The following is a 17,566-nucleotide window of genomic DNA, read 5'->3' as shown; positions in this document are numbered from 1 at the left end:
TGCCATTGAAATCCTAGCCTCTGGCCACTTCTTGTAGCAACTATTTATACGGCTATTCCAAGGCAGTTTCTGATCGTCGTTGCTAATGGGGGATTTAGTGATGGTAATGCCATTGAACATCAAGGGGTACATATTCTCTTGTTGGAGATGGTCATTGCCTGGCATTTGTGTGGCATGAATGTCACTTGCCACTTGTCAGCCTTAGCCCGGATATTGTTCAGGTCTTGCTGCACCTGGACATGGACTGCTTCAGTATCTGAGGAGGCATGACTCAAAGTTGAGTAGGAGGGTGAACTGTAGGAAAGATGCAGAGATGCTGCAGTGTGATTTGGATGAGTTGAATGGGTGGGCAAATGCATGACAGGTTTGGATAAATGCAAGCTTTTCCACTTAGGGAGAAAAACCCAGGAAGGCAGATTATTATCTGAATGGTTGTAGATCAGGAAAGTGGGGGAGGGGTGCAATGAGGCAAAGGGTATGTTGGCCTTCATAGTAAGAGGATTGGAGTACACAAACAGACACGTCTTGCAGGAATTAGATGGGGCCTTGGTGAAACCACACCTGGAGCACTATAATAAAATGTGAGGCTGGATGAACACAGCAGGCCAAGCAGCATCTCAGGAGCACAAAAGCTGACGTTTCGGGCCTAGACCCTTCATCAGAGTCTAGGCCCGAAACGTCAGCTTTTGTGCTCCTGAGATGCTGCTTGGCCTGCTGTGTTCATCCAGCCTCACATTTTATTATCTTGGAATCTCCAGCATCTGCAGTTCCCATTATCCCTGGAGCACTATATGCAGTTTTGGCCTCCTTAATATGAGGAAGGATGCTCCAGCACAGGGAAGGTTTACCAGACTGATTCCTGGGATGGTAGGACTGACATAAGAAGAGAGACTGGATCAATGAGACCTATGTTCACTGCAGTTGAGAAGAATGAAGGGGATCTGAAAATGTATGAAATTCGAACAGGACAAGAAAGGGCAAACACAGGAAGTATGTTCCTGGAGTCCAGAACTAAGAGTCACTGTCTAAGGATAAGGAGTAGCCCCTGTAGAACTGAGATGAGGAGAAATGTCTTCACCCAGAGAATGGGGAGCCTGTGGAATTCTCTGCCACAGAAATTGTTTGAGGCCAAAATATTGAATACCTTCAAGAAGGAGTTGGGTATTCTTCTTAGGGGTAAAGGGATGATTATGGGAGCAGGGTACAGAGTTGGATGATTAGCCATGATCATATCAAACAGTGGAGCAGGCTCGAAGGGCCAAATGACCGACTCCTGTTCCTGTTTCCTACATTTCTGTTCCCAGTCTGTGTTTAGAGACACCATTTAATTCACAGTAAGTGGGTACAGTTAGTCCTAAGCTTCCTCATTATTCGTTCAACAACTCCCTTGGGATGGCCACAAATGAAAATAATTATTCAGCCAAAACCTTAATTAGTGAATGCACTGCTCAAAAATAGCGATACTGCAAGTGAGCCAATTACAATCATAACAAGTCTTTAATAAACAAATATGTGAGGACATGAAAGGAGGCAGTAAGTCGACCTTGACTCTCACATTGTACACTTCAAACAGCATACTCTTTTGCCCTACAGTCTGAGGTAATGCTGTACCGCCAATTAGGTACTTCCTGAAATACTGTTTCTGCAGTAACATAGGGAATACAACAACCACTTTGCGCAGAGACATCAAGGTGATTATCAGAAGAGAATATGTTTTTGTGATTTTGGTTGTGAAATAAATAATGGCCTCAGAACTCCAGGGAAATCTCCCCTGTTCTTCTGCCAGTTAGCACCATGACATTTTTAACACCCGCTTGAGGATACAGAGGGGGCTTGTCCTAGTGTCTGGTCTGACAGACAATGCCTACAACAGTGCAGCACCTCCTCATCATGGTCTTCCCACAGTCCTGAAGTCTCCCATTTGGCAGGAGTTTTTCAGTACAGCCATCTCTCAGAAAGGGGTTCCCTTAGCCCTGACACATTCCACTGTGCTGCTCTCCTTCAGTACTCCCCTCCCCTGCCCTGATCTCTCCCACAGTGTGGCACATCCTTAGCTCTGGCCCCACGTTCAGTTTGGCATACCCCTGCTGGTGCAAGTCTTAGTGATCTTGCTGTCTGTTCTCTGGAGTGAGCTGCAAGCCTATTGCATGGTTCAAATTGCTCCCCATGGCACTAGAGCTCACCCCATCCCTCTGTCCCTGTATTGCTGGTAAGTTCTTGCTTCGAGTCCAGTTCATACTCCTTGAAGGGCACTGGCTAAGATCTGAAATCCAAGGTGCCGCTTTGTATTATTTCAGGGCAGCAGTAAGGCCAATCTTGTACTTTCATGAATAGGGAAATTGCTCCAGCAGTGCTGTTAGCAGTGAGTTCCAGGATTTCGATCCAGTGACTGTGAAGCAATTTCTAGGTTACAACGATAAGTGTACTTCACATGTATTCAGTCAGTTGAAAGCTCTTTGCAATGTCCTGGAGTCATTGTTGAGGCACTGCAGTTTTCTTCATTTGTTCAAAACTGGATGATGTGGAACGAAAATTAATGATGATGTGGTTTTACACAGGACTGCCCTTATTCACATAATTCTGCCCCTTTCCAAAGGTCTCTTGACGCTGGTTTGGTAGATTAGTGTGAGCTCTAAAAGGTTGAATGAGTTAGATTAGGGAAGAGGATTTATGATGCGTATCAGCCAGGACCTGACCAAATGGCAGAACAGTCTTGAAATCTGAATGGCCATCTCTTGTTCCAAGAAACAGGACAATGGGCCCCCTCATGTTCCTGTTTAACAAGGGTAGAATGAGACTTCTGCTGCATTTCACAGGCTTGAGGGGCTGAATGATTCCTCCCGTTCCTGTGTGACAGCCTCTCGGGGGCTGAATGGCCTTTTGCTGTCCCTGTGCTGAATGAGAGGAGGTGATGGCCTAGTGGTGTTATTGCTGGACTGTTAATACAGAGACCCAGATAATGTTCTGGGGCCTGGGTTCGAATCCCACCATAGCACGTGGTGGAATTTGAATTCAATAAACAGCTGGAATTAAGAGTCTCATGATGACCGTGAATCCATTGTCAATTGTTGAGAAATCCCATCTGACCCATTAATGTCCTTAAGGGAAGGAAACTGCCATCCTTATCTGGCCTGGCCTACATGTGACTCCAGAGCCACAGCAATGTGGTTGACTCTGAACTGCCCTCTGGGCAATTGGGGATGGGCAATAAATGCTGCCTATCCAGCAATGTCTCCATCCCATTAATGAATAAAGAAGGAAAAAGGTCTCTCAGGGGCTGAATGGCCTCCTGCTGTCCCTATATGACAGGCTGAAGGGGTGAGGATGGCGTTCTCCTGGCCCTGTGTGACAGACTTGGTTGGGACAGTGGATTTGTAATCACCGTGCTCTCCTTTTCCTCTCCAACAGCAACATCAGCTGCGTCCGCTCCATCCACGGACATAAGGACCATGTTCCTCCTCCTGCACTCAGTCACCGAGGACAACATCCGCTTCTTTCGGCAGAACTCCTCGGAGACCAGCCGGCGGTTTGTCACAGCCTTCTCCCAGATTCAGGAGCACGGCCGCCACCTCCAGCCGCTGGTACAGAACTTCACCCGGATCTTCCCCATCTTCGACTTTGATGAGCAGACTCCAGCCAATGGCTACCGTAGCCTCATCAAGGTGGTGCGCTCCTGCATCCTGCACATCATCCACAAATCTCGCTACATCACTAGCAACCGCCGCAGCATCTTCTTCAGGACCAACCACAACTGCATGGAGATCGAGGCATACTGCTCTGCCCTCTGCCAGCTCCGTGCCCTCGTCTACTTTGCCCAGAGGCTGCTGACCGCCAACAAGCACGGTGACCTGTTCTTCGGTGAGGAGAAGGGACTCTCAGAGGATTTTCTGCATGAGTCCAACTCCATGCACAAGGGCTGCTTCTATGGACGCTGCCTGGGCTTCCAGGTCAGTGCAGTCCAACCTTCTCATTAACACACATCCTTGGCCTCTTACCCTGCCTATCTATGTCACCCCCTCCATCCCCTATACCCCCTCCCTATCTCTGTAATCTCCGCCAGCTCCTACACCCCTCCCTATCTCTGCAACTTCCTCCAGCCCCTACACCCCCTCCATATCTCTGTAACCTCCTCCAGATCTTATAACCCTCAGATCTGTGAATCGTAAGGTCATTCACTGGAGCATTCATTAGACAGAAATTGCCCTGAATTTCCTACAATGTTCTGTTGGCGGGCATGTCTTCACTGCCTTGGGTCTTGAGCTCTGCAATTGCCTACCTCAACCTTTCCATTCCACTTTCTCCTTTTAAGATGACCTTTAGAACTCCCCTCTCCATCACTGCTTACGCTGTAGGAGGTCCACTTTTCATTGCACCATCGCTCCCATGAATTGCCTTGGGACAGTTTAAATTGGTTCCTTGTGGGGCTGTAGGAAATTACAGAGATGGGGAGGGACGAGGCTGTGGAATAGTGTTTTGTGAGATTTCCCCCTTCATCCATCCCAGGGTTAGTGGTACCTCCAAGCCCCAAATGGCCTGGAATGGGGATCCAGACCCCTAAGGCAAACGATGGATGCCCTTGTGAGATTTCCTGCACCGTCTTTGTTCAGGACAGTCCAAGAGACTCAACTGAGCCTTTTTCCATTCCCAGGTGAACTCTGCATACTGTGTGCTTGTCATTATCGAGAGTACAAGAGTCAAGGAGGTTTTGTTAAACTTGTGTGCAACACTAGGTGAGCTAGGAGGGGTGTGGGAGCAAACACAACAGCTCTTCCGACAAGCCAGCACCAACATGTTGGGTTGAATGGTCTCCTCCTCTTCCTGTGCCATTCAGCTCCTGGACCATATAGTTGAGAATTGCATCGCTCTGGGGAAAGTTGAGAGAGGCTGCATTCACGATTGCAATCTGGAGTCTAGGGGGCAGTGTACCTCTGCTGGGCGGGTGCCCTCATTCTAACCAGGTCTGTTTGGATTAGACTTCGTAGCTTCATTCCCAGTGACTGGCTGCTGTGTCTTGGGCTGGTCATATAACCCTCCATCCACAGGGGGCGCCTTCCCCTGACGTGACTTGGTGTTGCTGTCAGCCCGGGGTCAGGCACTCTGTAGTAAGTGGTCTACAACAGGGTAATGACCCTTGATTCCTGGTCTCAGATATCCAAATCCTGGAACTACATGATAGTACAGCACTAAAGAGGGCCATTCAGTCCATCCTGTATAGTATATCTTTTGCAGGACAATCCAGTTAATTGCACCCACCGCTCTCATTCCATCGTATATCTGTGGATTTTTGTCCTTTGTGTTTTGAATCAGTTATTCTTTTGAAGTTTGCTGTGTGGTCATCACCCCATCCAAACCTAATCCAAACTATTTGTTATGTCAAAAAGTTTTTCTTCCTTTCAATCACCTTAAATCTGCCATGAATGGCAGATTGATCCTTTAGACACTGGTGTAGTGGCTCTGGCATAATCCTCTATGCTGTTAAGCATCTGTATCAGATTCCCTTTTAAACTTCTGTACCCTACAGAGAATAAATCCCAGCCTCTCCAGTATACCCCGCTGCTGTTACTGTCTTCTGTTATCCCTGGCTGTAGCCTCCATCATCTTACCTGCACCGCATGTCCAGGGGTGGCAATGGTCTAGTGGTATTATTGCTAGGCTATGAATCCAGAAACTCAGCTAAAGTTCTGGTGACCTGGGTTCAAATCCCACCAAGGCAGATTCTGGGATTTGAATTTGATAAAGAATCTAGAATTGAGTGTCTCATGATGACCATGAAACCATTGCCTGTTGGTGAATCATGGTGCCACGATTGGACACGGTACTCCTGCTGGGGCTGAAGCAATGTTTCATCAAGATTTGGCTTAACCTTTTGGCTTTTGTACTCTTTCCTCCATTCATAAAAATCAGGATTACACTTGGTTTGTTAGCTGATTTTGTAAACAATTCCTCCTCATCAAAGTAGTTTACGGTAAAAGCTCCATGAAAATTTGTGGCAGGTCGAATGATTGCACAGAATAAAAAAAAATTGCAGAGAATGACTGCTAAAAGAACATAACGAGGGAAATATTATAGTTAGAAGGAAAGCTTACTTGGGCAGGCACGGTGGCTCAGTGCTGCCTCACAGCGCCAGGGACCCAGATTCGATTCCACTATCGAGTAACTGTCTGTGTGGAGTTTGAACATTCTTCCCGTATCTGCGTGGGTTTCCTCCCGATGCTCTGATTTCCTCCCACAGTCCAAAGACGTGCAGGTTAGGGTGGACTGCCGTGCTAAATTGCCCATAGTGTTCAGGGAGGTGTCGTTTAGGGGATGGGTCTGGATGAGATATTCTCAGGGTCGGTGTGGACTTGTTGGTCCGAAGGGCTTGTTTTCACACTGTAGGGATAAAACAGCATAATCAGAGTTTCCATGGATGTTTAAAAAGGACAGGAGTAAGTGAAACTGCACGTAGGTTGCCTGAGAAACTAATACTGGAAAATAAGGAAATAGTGGTTGAATTAAGCTAATATTTTCCATCTGTCTTCACTGCAGAATAACTTCCTAGAAATAATTGTAAATGGAGAAATGAGGGAGCAACTTAACAAGAAACATTTATCAGTGGAAGGGGATTGAGAAAATTATTGAAACTGGAGGCTAACAAATCCCCAGGTTCTCACGGACTTCCTCCTGGAGTCTTAAAAGAATGTGATGCTGGATGCACTGGTTTTAATTTTCCAAAATTTCCTGGTTTCCAGGGAGGTCCCAACAGACTGGAAAGCAGCGAATTAGGAAGCATCAGCAAACCACAAGCTGGTTAACTTTGTTTTTAATTCACTCACAGAATATGGGCATCTCTGCCTAGGCCAGAATTTATTGCCCATCCCTAATTGCTCAGAGGGTAGTTAAGAATTGACTACATTGCCATGGGCCTGGAGTCACCCGGAGGCCAAACCAGGTAAGAATGGCAGATAATGTTCTCTAAAAGACATTGTCAGAAAAACCCATCTGATTCGCCAATGGACAATGGTTTCACGGCCATCATGAGACATTCAATTTCAAATTCTTTATTGAATTCAAATCCCAGCATCTGCTGTGGTGGGATTTGAACCCAGGTCACCAGAACATTAGCTGAGTTTCTGGATTAATAGTCTAGCAATAATACCACTAGACCATTGTGTTCCCTGGACATCTGTTGTGCTGGAATCGATTATTAAGGTGGAAGTAGTGGGTGCTGAAGAGAACCCCGATGCAGCCGAGCAGAGTCAGTCCGGCCTTGTGAAATGGAAATGGTGTTTGTGAATTTGTTGGTGTTATTTGAGGAAGTGTCAAGCAACTTGGATCAAAGGGAATCTCTATATGTGGAGTACTTGGATTTACAGAAGTCAACGTGCTAATTCAAAATTTATACATGGTATAATGGGAGAAACATGTTAGTGTAGATAGAGAAGGCCAAGCAGCATCTCAGGAGCACAAAAGCTGACGTTTCGGGCCTAGACCCTTCATCAGAGAGGGGGATGGGGAGAGGGAACTGGAATAAATAGGGAGAGAGGGGGAGGCGGACCGAAGATGGAGAGTAAAGAAGATAGGTGGAGAGAGTATAGGTGGGGAGGTAGGGAGGGGATAGGTCAGTCCAGGGAAGACGGACAGGTCAAGGAGGTGGGATGAGGTTAGTAGGTAGATGGGGGTGCGGCTTGGGTGGGAGGAAGGGGTGGGTGAGAGGAAGAACCGGTTAGGGAGGCAGAGACAGGTTGGACTGGTTTTGGGATGCAATGGGTGGGGGGGAAGAGCTGGGCTGGTTGTGTGGTGCAGTGGGGGGAGGGGACGAACTAGTCTGGTTTAGGGATGCAGTAGGGGAAGGGGAGATTTTGAAACTGGTGAAGTCCACATTGATACCATTAGGCTGCAGGGTTCCCAGGCGGAATATGAGTTGCTGTTCCTGCAACCTTCGGGTGGCGTCATTGTGGCACTGCAGGAGGCCCAGGATGGACATGTCATCTAGTGAATGGGAGGGGGAGTGGAAATGGTTTGCGACTGGGAGGTGCAGTTGTTTGTTGCGAACTGAGCGGAGGTGTTCTGCAAAGCGGTCTCCAAGCCTCCGCTTGGTTTCCCCAATGTAGAGGAAGCCACACCGGGTACAGTGGATGCAGTATACCACATTGGCAGATTTGCAGGTGAACCTCTGCTTAATGTGGAATGTCATCTTGGGGCCTGGGATAGGGGTGAGGGAGGAGGTGCACATCTGCCAATGTGGTATACTGCATCCACTGTATCCGGTGTGGCTTACTCTACATTGGTGAAACCAAGCGGAGGCTTGGAGACCACTTTGCAGAACACCTCCGCTCAGTTCGCAACAAACAACTGCACCTCCCAGTCGCAAACCATTTCCACTCCCCCTCCCATTCTCTAGATGACATGTCCATCCTGGGCCTCCTGCAGTGCCACAATGACGCCACCCGAAGGTTGCAGGAACAGCAACTCATATTCCGCCTGGGAACCCTGCAGCCCAATGGTATCAATGTGGACTTCACCAGTTTCAAAATCTCCCCTTCCCCTACTGCATCCCTAAACCAGCCCAGTTCGTCCCCTCCCCCCACTGCACCACACAACCAGCCTAGCTCTTCCCCCCCACCCACTGCATCCCAAAACCAGTCCAACCTGTCTCTGCCTCCCTAACCGGTTCTTCCTCTCATCCATCCCTTCCTCCCACCCAAGCCGCACCCCCATCTACCTTCTAACCTCATCCCACCTCCTTGACCTGTCCGTCTTCCCTGGACTGACCTATCCCCTCCCTACCTCCCCACCTATACTCTCTCCACCTATCTTCTTTACTCTCCATCTTCGGTCTGCTTCCCCCTCTCTCCCTATTTATTCCAGTTCCCTCTCCCCATCCCCCTCTCTGATGAAGGGTCTAGGCCCGAAACGTCAGCTTTTGTGCTCCTGAGATGCTGCTTGGCCTGCTGTGTTCATCCAGCCTCACGTTTTATCACCTTGGAATTCTCCAGCATCTGCAGTTCCCGTTATCTCTGATACTAGTGTAGATAGAGCATTGGTTAGCTAGCAGGAAACAAAGTAGGTGTAGATGGCTCATCTTTGGCATGATGCAACCCATTCGCAACCCGAATGGATCAGATTCAGAGCCTTAACTATTTGCAATTTACATAAAGGACTTGATGAGTAAACTGAGGGTGCACTTGAAAAATTAAAATCAAAGTATTGCAAATGCTGGGAATCTGAAATAAGCACAGAATGCTGGAGAAACTAGTGACTCTTCTTTGGTAACAAAGTGTGGAGCTGGATGGACACAGCAGGCCAAGCAGCATCTCAGGAGCACAAAAGCTGCTGTTTCAGGCCTAGACCCTTCATCAGAGAGGGGGATGGGGAGAGGGTTCTGAAATAAATAGGGAGAGAGGGGGAGGCGGACCGAAGATGGATAGAGGAGAAGATAGGTGGAGAGGAGAGTATTGGTGGGGAGGTAGGGAGGAGATAGGTCAGTACGAGGAGGACGGACACGTCAAGGAGGCGGGATGAGGTTGGTAGGTGGGAAATGGAAGCTCCTCCATTTTCTGTTTCTGTCTCCACAGATGCCACCTGACCTGCTGAGTTTCTCCAGCATTCTTCATGTTAGTTGGTTGCTAAATTTGTTGATGACATAAAGATTAGTCATGAAGGTTAAGTTGTGAGGAGGCCACGAGGACCCTGCAAACGGAGATATCAAGGTTGAGTGAGGGGTCAAAAATTTGACAGAAGGTATGATGTGGGAAAATGCGACTTTGCCCGCATTGCAGGAATTTTTTTTTAGAAAAGCAGCATATTTTTGAAATGGAGTGAGGTTGCAGAACTCAGGTATAGAGAGGTCCGAGTGTACGCGGCTTACAAAGGGTTAATGCATAGATGCTGCAAGTGATTAGATTGCCCAGTGGATTGTTTATTGCGAGAGGAGTCCTATATAAAAGGAGTAGTGTTTACAGCATTGCTGAGCCCCCTACTGCAGTACTGTGGATGGTTTTGGCCTCCTCGTTTTAGAAGCAATTCAAAAAAAGGATCACCGTGTTCCCTGAAATGAAGGGTATTACCTTTATGGGGAAAGGTTGCATAGGCTGGGCCTGTATCCATGAGCATTTAGAAGCATGAGAGGTGACCCTATTGAGAGTAATTGACAGCGTGCTTGCAGCAAGGATGCAATCAGTGAGTGGTAGATGTGGGGCCGTTGTACACCTTTCAGGCTGAGTTTGTTAGATTCATGACTAACAACGGAATCAGTCGAGGATAGCTAGGAATGTAGAGTAGAGGCCACATTCAGGTCAGCGGTGATTATATTAAATTGAGGAGCAGGTTCGAGAAGCTGAATGGCCAACTTCTTCTCATTCATTGTTAATATGTCTGGTCCTACATCCCTTTTCAATTGTAAGGTAACAAAGTGTGGAGCTGGCTGAACACAGCAGTCGAGCAGCATCGCAGGAGCACAAAAGCTGACGTTTCGGGCCAAGACCCTTCATCCTTCATTCTGCAGTTCCCATTATCCCTTTTCAATTGTATTGTCTGTCCCCAGGCTTCTGAGGGAAACACAACACCACCGCCCCACCTCCTTATCCCGTCTACACAGAGACCCTGAACTCATTCACCTGCACAGCTATGATTCTGCCACAAGAGGAGATTTTCCTCCGTTCCTTCTTCCTCATTAGCACATCCACGCATGCTGGGCAAGTCAATTACCCAAGAACCCCACCCCGTCACTGTTTGGCTGCATCTTGCCTTACTCTGCACTGTGCATGAGTCAGGAGAGAGAGAAAGATGGGACTCCCCGGCCACACTGTAATAACGCAGAGATGTATTAAAGGATTAGAGAATGTAAGGGGGCTAAGAGCTCAGTGTATGTCGTGTGCTGCTGTCTTGTGTGCCCTCCAGTCCAGACACTGTCCCCCTCTCTCTCTCTTCACTGATGCCTCCCCACTGAGAAAGCAGGAGAGTTGAATTGAGCTGAGAATGTGACCCCAGACAGGCAGAACAGTCACAGAGAGGGCAAGGATTACCTGACCTGACCCTGTGGGTAGAGAGAGAGTCACAGGTACACAAACGTGCTGCCAACACACAGGCAGGAATTCAGTGTACACCAGGCTGTTTCTCTCTCACTGAGCTCATTGTTCCTCTTTCACTCACAAACAGACCTCCCCTCTGCATTTCCTAATGTACACACACTCACTCATGTTGTCGAGTTCCCCCTTAAACAAGTTAGACCCCTCCAATCACAATGCTGTGAACAAATTTGCCCAAGAGTCCCATAACGCAAAGCAGTCTAATTGATACAGCGCAAGCCGGTACCAACGCAGAAGAGTCCCAACTTTACTCGGGGAAAAAAGTTACAATAACCTTTGATACTAAACTTACTATCGCTAATCCTATTTGGCTCCTTAAGCTTACAATACGTCCCGAGTCTCTCATAGATTTACTCAGTCTCGCTGTCTTTCCAACTCTGTTTTTAGGTCTGTGAGGCTGCTTTCTCTCTCTCTCTCTTCTCTTTCACTTTCACTGTCTGTCTCACTCTCTCTCTGTCTCTCTCTTTCACTGTCTCTCTCTCTCTCTGTCTCTCTGTCTCTCTCTCTCTCTCTCTCTCTGTCTCTGTCTCTCTCTCCCCTTCACTGTCTCTCTGTCTCTCTCTCTCCTTCACTATCTCTCTGTCTCTCTGTCTCTCTCTCTCTCCTTCACTGTCTCTCTGTCTCTCTCTCTCTCCTTCACTCTCTCTCTCTGTGTCTCTCTGTCACTGTCCCTCTCTCTCTCTCCCTCTTTCACTGTCTCTCCCTCTTTCACTGTCTCTCTCTTTCACTGTCTCTCTCTCTGTCTCTCTCTCTCTCTCTGTGTCTCTCTCTCTCTCTCTGTGTCTCTCTCTCTCTCTCCTGCACTGTCTGTCTCTCGCTCTCTCTCTCTCTGTCTCTCTCTCTCTCTCTCTCTCTCTGTCTCTCTCTCTCCTGCACTGTCTGTCTGTCTGTCTGTCTCTCTCTCTCTCCTGCACTGTCTGTCTCTCTCTCTCTCTCTCTCTCTCCTGCACTGTCTGTCTGTCTGTCTCTCTCTCTGTCTCTCTCTCTCCTGCACTGTCTGTCTGGCTCTCGCTCTCTCTCTCTGTCTCTTTCTCTCCTGCACTGTCTGTCTGTCTCTCTCTCTCTGTCTCTCTCTCTCTCCTGCACTGTCTGTCTGTCTCTCTCTCTCTCTCTCTCTCTCTCTCTCTCCTTCACTGTGTCTCTCCCTCTCTCTGTGATCAGCTGACTCTGCCTCTTGCCATGCTAGTGTCCTCAGAAGCCCTCCAGAAAATTCAAGACAGGTCCGAGAGAGTGGTCTGCAGGTGAACCTTGTTGTTATACACTTTTGGATGTTTTTCCAGAACTTTCTACAGCTCTCGCCAATGAGGGAGACATCCTTAATAGTTTAAAACATTGACAGTCATTTGGATGGCAAGCTACTGTTTTTTCTTTATGTAGCGGGACCTGGTGCCTTTCTGCCTGGGCTCTCCTTTGTTTAGTGGATAAGCTGTTGGCGGTATGGCTGTTGTGGATAGCTATTGCCTTTTACATTGTGTTCACATCATTAGCGCCTGGCTGCTGTGTTTGCATTGTGTCTGGTGTGTGGGCTTTGTAACTTTGGAGTTTTACTTGGCCACTGTACCCAGCATCCCTTGCTGTTTGGCCAAGTTAGCAATATATCTGTGTTTTAGCATCCAGGAGGCTGTTACACTCACATTCACTCTCATGTGCACATTGGCACTCTCAGTCTCCTCATTGATGTACACCTAAAAGAGATACACATGCTGTCACACTTCCTCTTACACTCAGTTCTTGTACTCAATTATCCCTGCACCAGTGCACTCCTCTCAATAGTTGGACTCCTCATGCACATAAACACATGCACAGTCTCCTCATAGACTGACTACTACACATGCAGGCACACCACATTTTTTAAATTCATTCATGGAACCTAGGAGTTGCTGGCTGGGCCAGCATTTATCGTCCACCCCACTGCCCTTGAAGGTGGTGGCAAGCTGCTTTCTTGAACCGCTGCAATCAATGTGCTGTAGGTAGACCCACAGTACCGTTAGGGAGGGAGTTCCAGGACTTTGACCCAACGGCAGTGCAGGAACGGTGATATTTTCCCAAGTCAGGATGGTGAGTGGCTTGGAGGGGAACTTGCAGGGGGTGATATTCCCAAAGATCTATTGCCCCTTGTCCTTCTAGATGGAGGTGGTTGTGAGTTTGGAAGATGCTGTCCAGGGAGAGTTAGTGAATTTCTGCTGTGCATCTTGTAGACGGTACAGACTGCTGCTACTGAGCATCAGTGATGGAGAGGTTATTTATATGGCTGAATCAGTTCCTTTTCTGATCAGTGGTAACTCCCAAGATGTCTTTTGGTGATGTTGACTACTTCATGCATGCTGACAGTCCTCATTTATGTGTACCACGAGGACATGCGGATACACTCACATCCAGTCCTCATTCCCACACACCACGTAGCCTGATTTTCTCACACACTATAGATATATACACACACAAAACCACATGTGCAGTGCTTGTTCACGTATGCCACAGTCATATACATACACACACACACATGCACACACGCAGCCCTCATATGCATGCACACCACAGACACGTAAATACACGCCACATATGCACGCAGTTCTCATTCACAAATGCCACAGACACATTCATACGTGCACAGTCCTTGTACACACACACCATAGACACGTACATACACATACATAGAGTCCTCATTCACACACATTCGTCATAAAGGCACTCTGTGTGCACACACATCCCTACATGAGCCTATCCTTTCTCAACATTCTTAACAACTCCTACATTTGGTTTCAGTCCCAAAACGAGAAGCAAGTCTCTCGTGGTTTCCCCATATCAGGTTTTTTTTTTGGCTTCCTGTCACTCATCTCTTCGCCCACCCCATACCTCCTGCAACTGAGCAAAATTAATGTTGTAAACAACTGCTTCACTGTCAGACAAGCCCCTTGTGAAGTGGTCTGCTGATGTTGTGTTAGGAGCAGGCACCAGATACTCATGATCTGTGTCTGCCTGTGCTTGGTACTGGCAGTTTGCAGCGTCAACGAATCTGAGCTCACAGCCTCCACTCTCTCCACAGCCTTGGCACTGCACGCAACACTAAACCACAGCTATCACACGTAGGCTTCCTGGTATTTGCTTAAAACTAATTGAAACCCCCACACCATCATGATGGGACTTATCTCTGTCTGTAACTTGAGATATATCCAGCTGGGCATTAAGGAGAGATATCTTTACGCAGGCAGTGGGGAGGATGTGAGACTTGTTCTCACTGGGAATTGTTGAGATGTATAGTACAAATACTTTTAAGGGGAATCTGGCAGAACACTTGATAAAGAAAGTTTGTGATGATGAGGAGTATAGCAGGAGACTTTTGCAGTGCAGAAAGACTGGCATGGAGCATATTAGCCGAATGGTCTGTAAAGTCAATCTTTTTGTTGTAACCTAACCATTCAGAAGTGCCTTTACTGAGCTCAGATGTCAATGGGCAATGCTTCTGAGCGCCTCTGCATCTGTTGCTGTCCCTATCTCTCGGGACATTTCCTCCTCACTGTTTGCCAACTCCTCCTGCTCCAGCAGTGAGTGAGAATAATTCAGTGTCCTTTTGGCTTGGTGCTGCACATTGCCCCATAACCAGTGCCACTCCAAGCATGGGGAGCGGTAAGCCCTGGGTGCGCTCCGATAGCCACAAGATGCCGAACTCTGCCTGCCTCACCCCGAGCCTGGGGTAAGCCCCATCACCGGTTCCTGCTGTGAATGAACTTACCAAGGGCTGCAGAAGACCTATGGATCAGGATGGGCTGGGGTGATATATTCAACCCCCTGCAGTCTGTGACGCAGGGAGTAGGAGGGTCCCTCAAGCCCGTTACCCAGGAATGGAAGGAGAGGTCATTGAAGGCCGGGAATTTCTGATTTGCACTCTTTGGCTTTGTGTGAGGCGGCAATCTGCCCAGGATTTAGGGCTTGTCCCCTCCTTTGTCCTCCAAGATTTGTCTATATCTCAAGATGGTAACCCTCAGCTGTGTGTAGCCTCGGCTTGTGACACAAGTGCCCTTTATCTTTCCGATGAATCTGCGCTACCCCTTCCCTCTGAGGCCAATATCTTCTTCCTGAACAGCACACCCAGATTGACCACCTTCGGTCTCCAGCTGCACCATTACTCTGGTATCCCGGCTGCGTGCACCCAATGAGGCCATTGCCCTGAATCACTGCCCAGCACCCAGGCTTTAACTGTGATGAGTTTCCTTGGATCTCGACATCACCATCGCAAGGTCGCAGCTTCCCAATAATCTCCCCTACTGTATCCCTGCAGCATTATAACCGGTCCCTTCCTTTCCTCAACGGGTGTGTGGCTCCACTGATTGGCCGTGGGTAAGTGGAAAATGGGAGCAGTAGGCCATTCAGCCCTTCAAACCTTTTCTGCCATTCAGTATGATCGTCCAACTCGCTGGCCTGTTCCCACTTCTCCCACCTCCTCTTTGATCCCTTTAGCCCTGAGCATTATATCTATCTCCTTCTTGGAAACATTCAATGTTTTGGCCTCAGCCGCTTTCAGTGGCAGAAGATTCCACTGAGTGAAGACATTTCTCCTCATCTCAGTCTAGAATTCAGTCTATGAGGAGACTGCATGAGGAGTGCAACTATTGAGAAGAGTGCATGGGTATAGGGATAATTGAGTATGAGAACTGAGTGAGAAGGAGGTGTGAGAGCATGTACAGCTCTGTTAGGTGTATGTCTATGAGAAGTACATCAATGAGAGGGATTCTGAGTGCCAATATGCACATGAGAGTGAATATGAGTTTAACAGCCTCCATTCAATAGGATCACAGCTGATCAGATACTCTTCACACCCACTTTCCTGCCCTTTCTCCATAACCCTTGATTCCCCGACTGATCAAGAATCCACATAAGCCTTAAATAAACACAAAGTCTCTGTCCCCACAGCTCTCTGCAGCAAGGACTTCCAAAGACTCTCAACCCTCTGACGGAAGAAATCCCTTCTTATCCAAGTCTTAAATTGGCACTCCTTTGTTCTAAGTCACGTCACCGAAGAACTGAGGGGAACAGATTCCGGGAGTGAGTGGAGACTCCTTTTTTAATTAACAGCACTGCAGCTTATGGCTGTTGGTAGACTGGTTCAGTACATCAGTCCTGGAAACCTTCTTCTGTGTCCCCACCTCTCGTGATGTTCAGATAATTCTCCCCAAAATTGCAGTGAAACAAAATGGTTGCATGTATTACATTCAACGAGTTATTGTTCCATAGGGGAGTGTCACTTGGGCTGGAATTCCTTGTGATCCCTGTTTAGTTCTGTAGAAGCTTGTGAGTGTGGTGATTAGAAAGAAGTCAGTCAGGTGGACCTCATAAGAGTATGAGTTCCATGACTGGGGCAGTTAACCTGGCCCAATCAGGGAGCCCCGGCTGTTATAACACAGTGTGGAGCTGGAGGAACACATCAGGCCAGGCAGCACCAGAGGAGCAGGAAAACTGACGTTTCGGGTCGGGACCCTTCTTCATTTCTGATGCTGCCTGGCCTGGTGTGTTCCTCTAACTCCATACTGTGTTATCTCAGACTCCAGCATCTACAGTTCTTACCATCTCTGAGCCCCAGCTGTTAGCCTGGCCCATTCAGGGATCCCCAGCTGACAGATATAAACAGGAGTGTCAGAGGTTCTGTTCTCTCTGAGAACTGGCTCTGAGGAAGCCAGGCCAGTATCAAGTACAATGCACATGTAAGTAAAGGGTGACTTCGTGACAGCATGCCACCTCTGTATAGATATTTTGGTGACCTTTTAAGGGTTAAATACACAGTCCTGGAATCCTCGAGTTATTTAATGATTCTTAAGGTAACACAGTGTGATTGTAAATAGTTGAATCCATAGCAGAAGCCATGTAACTTTCAGGGGATATACAGTAAGAACATGAGGAAGGGTCACCGGACCAGAAACGTTAGCTCTGTTTTGTCCTCCACAGATGCTGCCAGACCTGCTGAGCTTTTCCAGCAACTTTGTTTTTGTTCCTGATTTACAGCATCCACAGTTCTTTTGGTTCTTATTAAGGGTTAGGTCTTGTTTGGAAATGTCCTACCTGTAAAGAAGATCCAGTAAATAAAGAGTCGCTGTTTCTGATAGATAGGGAATCGTGGTCTAGACTTTGCGGTTAGCGCTGTCGATTCTGCATGCAAACACTAATGGGACTTTGGAACTCTGTTTTGAACGCTGCAATTAACACTGGATCAGTCGTTAATTTTAAATACAAAATCAGATTGCTGTTATCTGAAGTTGTTAATGGGCATGGGCTTTAAGAGGTAATGGGAACAGCAGATGTTGGAGAATCCGAGATAACAAAGTGTGGAGCTGGATGAACACAGCAGGCCAAGCAGCATCTTAGGAGCACAAAAGCTGACGTTTCGGGCCGCGACTCTTCAGCAAAAAAATGATGAAGGGTCTAGGCCCGAAACGTCAGCTTTTGTGCTCCTAAGATGCTGCTCGGCTGCTGTGTTCATCCAGCTCCACATTTTGTTATCATGGGCT

General features: G+C 47.7%; 1 protein-coding gene across 4 annotated transcripts in view; it reads left to right on the top strand.

Annotated features, from left to right (window-relative positions):
• The window catches only part of lipeb (lipase, hormone-sensitive b), a 55,381-nt gene that overhangs the window by 13,033 nt on the left and 24,782 nt on the right, over positions 1–17,566 (top strand). For all 4 annotated transcript variants that reach the window (XM_059641326.1, XM_059641327.1, XM_048523836.2 and 1 more), the window contains exon 2: positions 3,409–3,947. In XM_059641326.1, coding sequence (XP_059497309.1) covers positions 3,409–3,947 — 539 coding nt within the window. The remainder of the gene's footprint in view (positions 1–3,408; positions 3,948–17,566) is intronic.

Source organism: Stegostoma tigrinum, chromosome 41 (genome assembly GCF_030684315.1).
Source record: "Stegostoma tigrinum isolate sSteTig4 chromosome 41, sSteTig4.hap1, whole genome shotgun sequence".
In the NCBI taxonomy this organism is placed as follows: Eukaryota; Metazoa; Chordata; class Chondrichthyes; order Orectolobiformes; family Stegostomatidae; genus Stegostoma; species Stegostoma tigrinum.
This window is presented reverse-complemented; position numbering and strand designations above follow the sequence as displayed.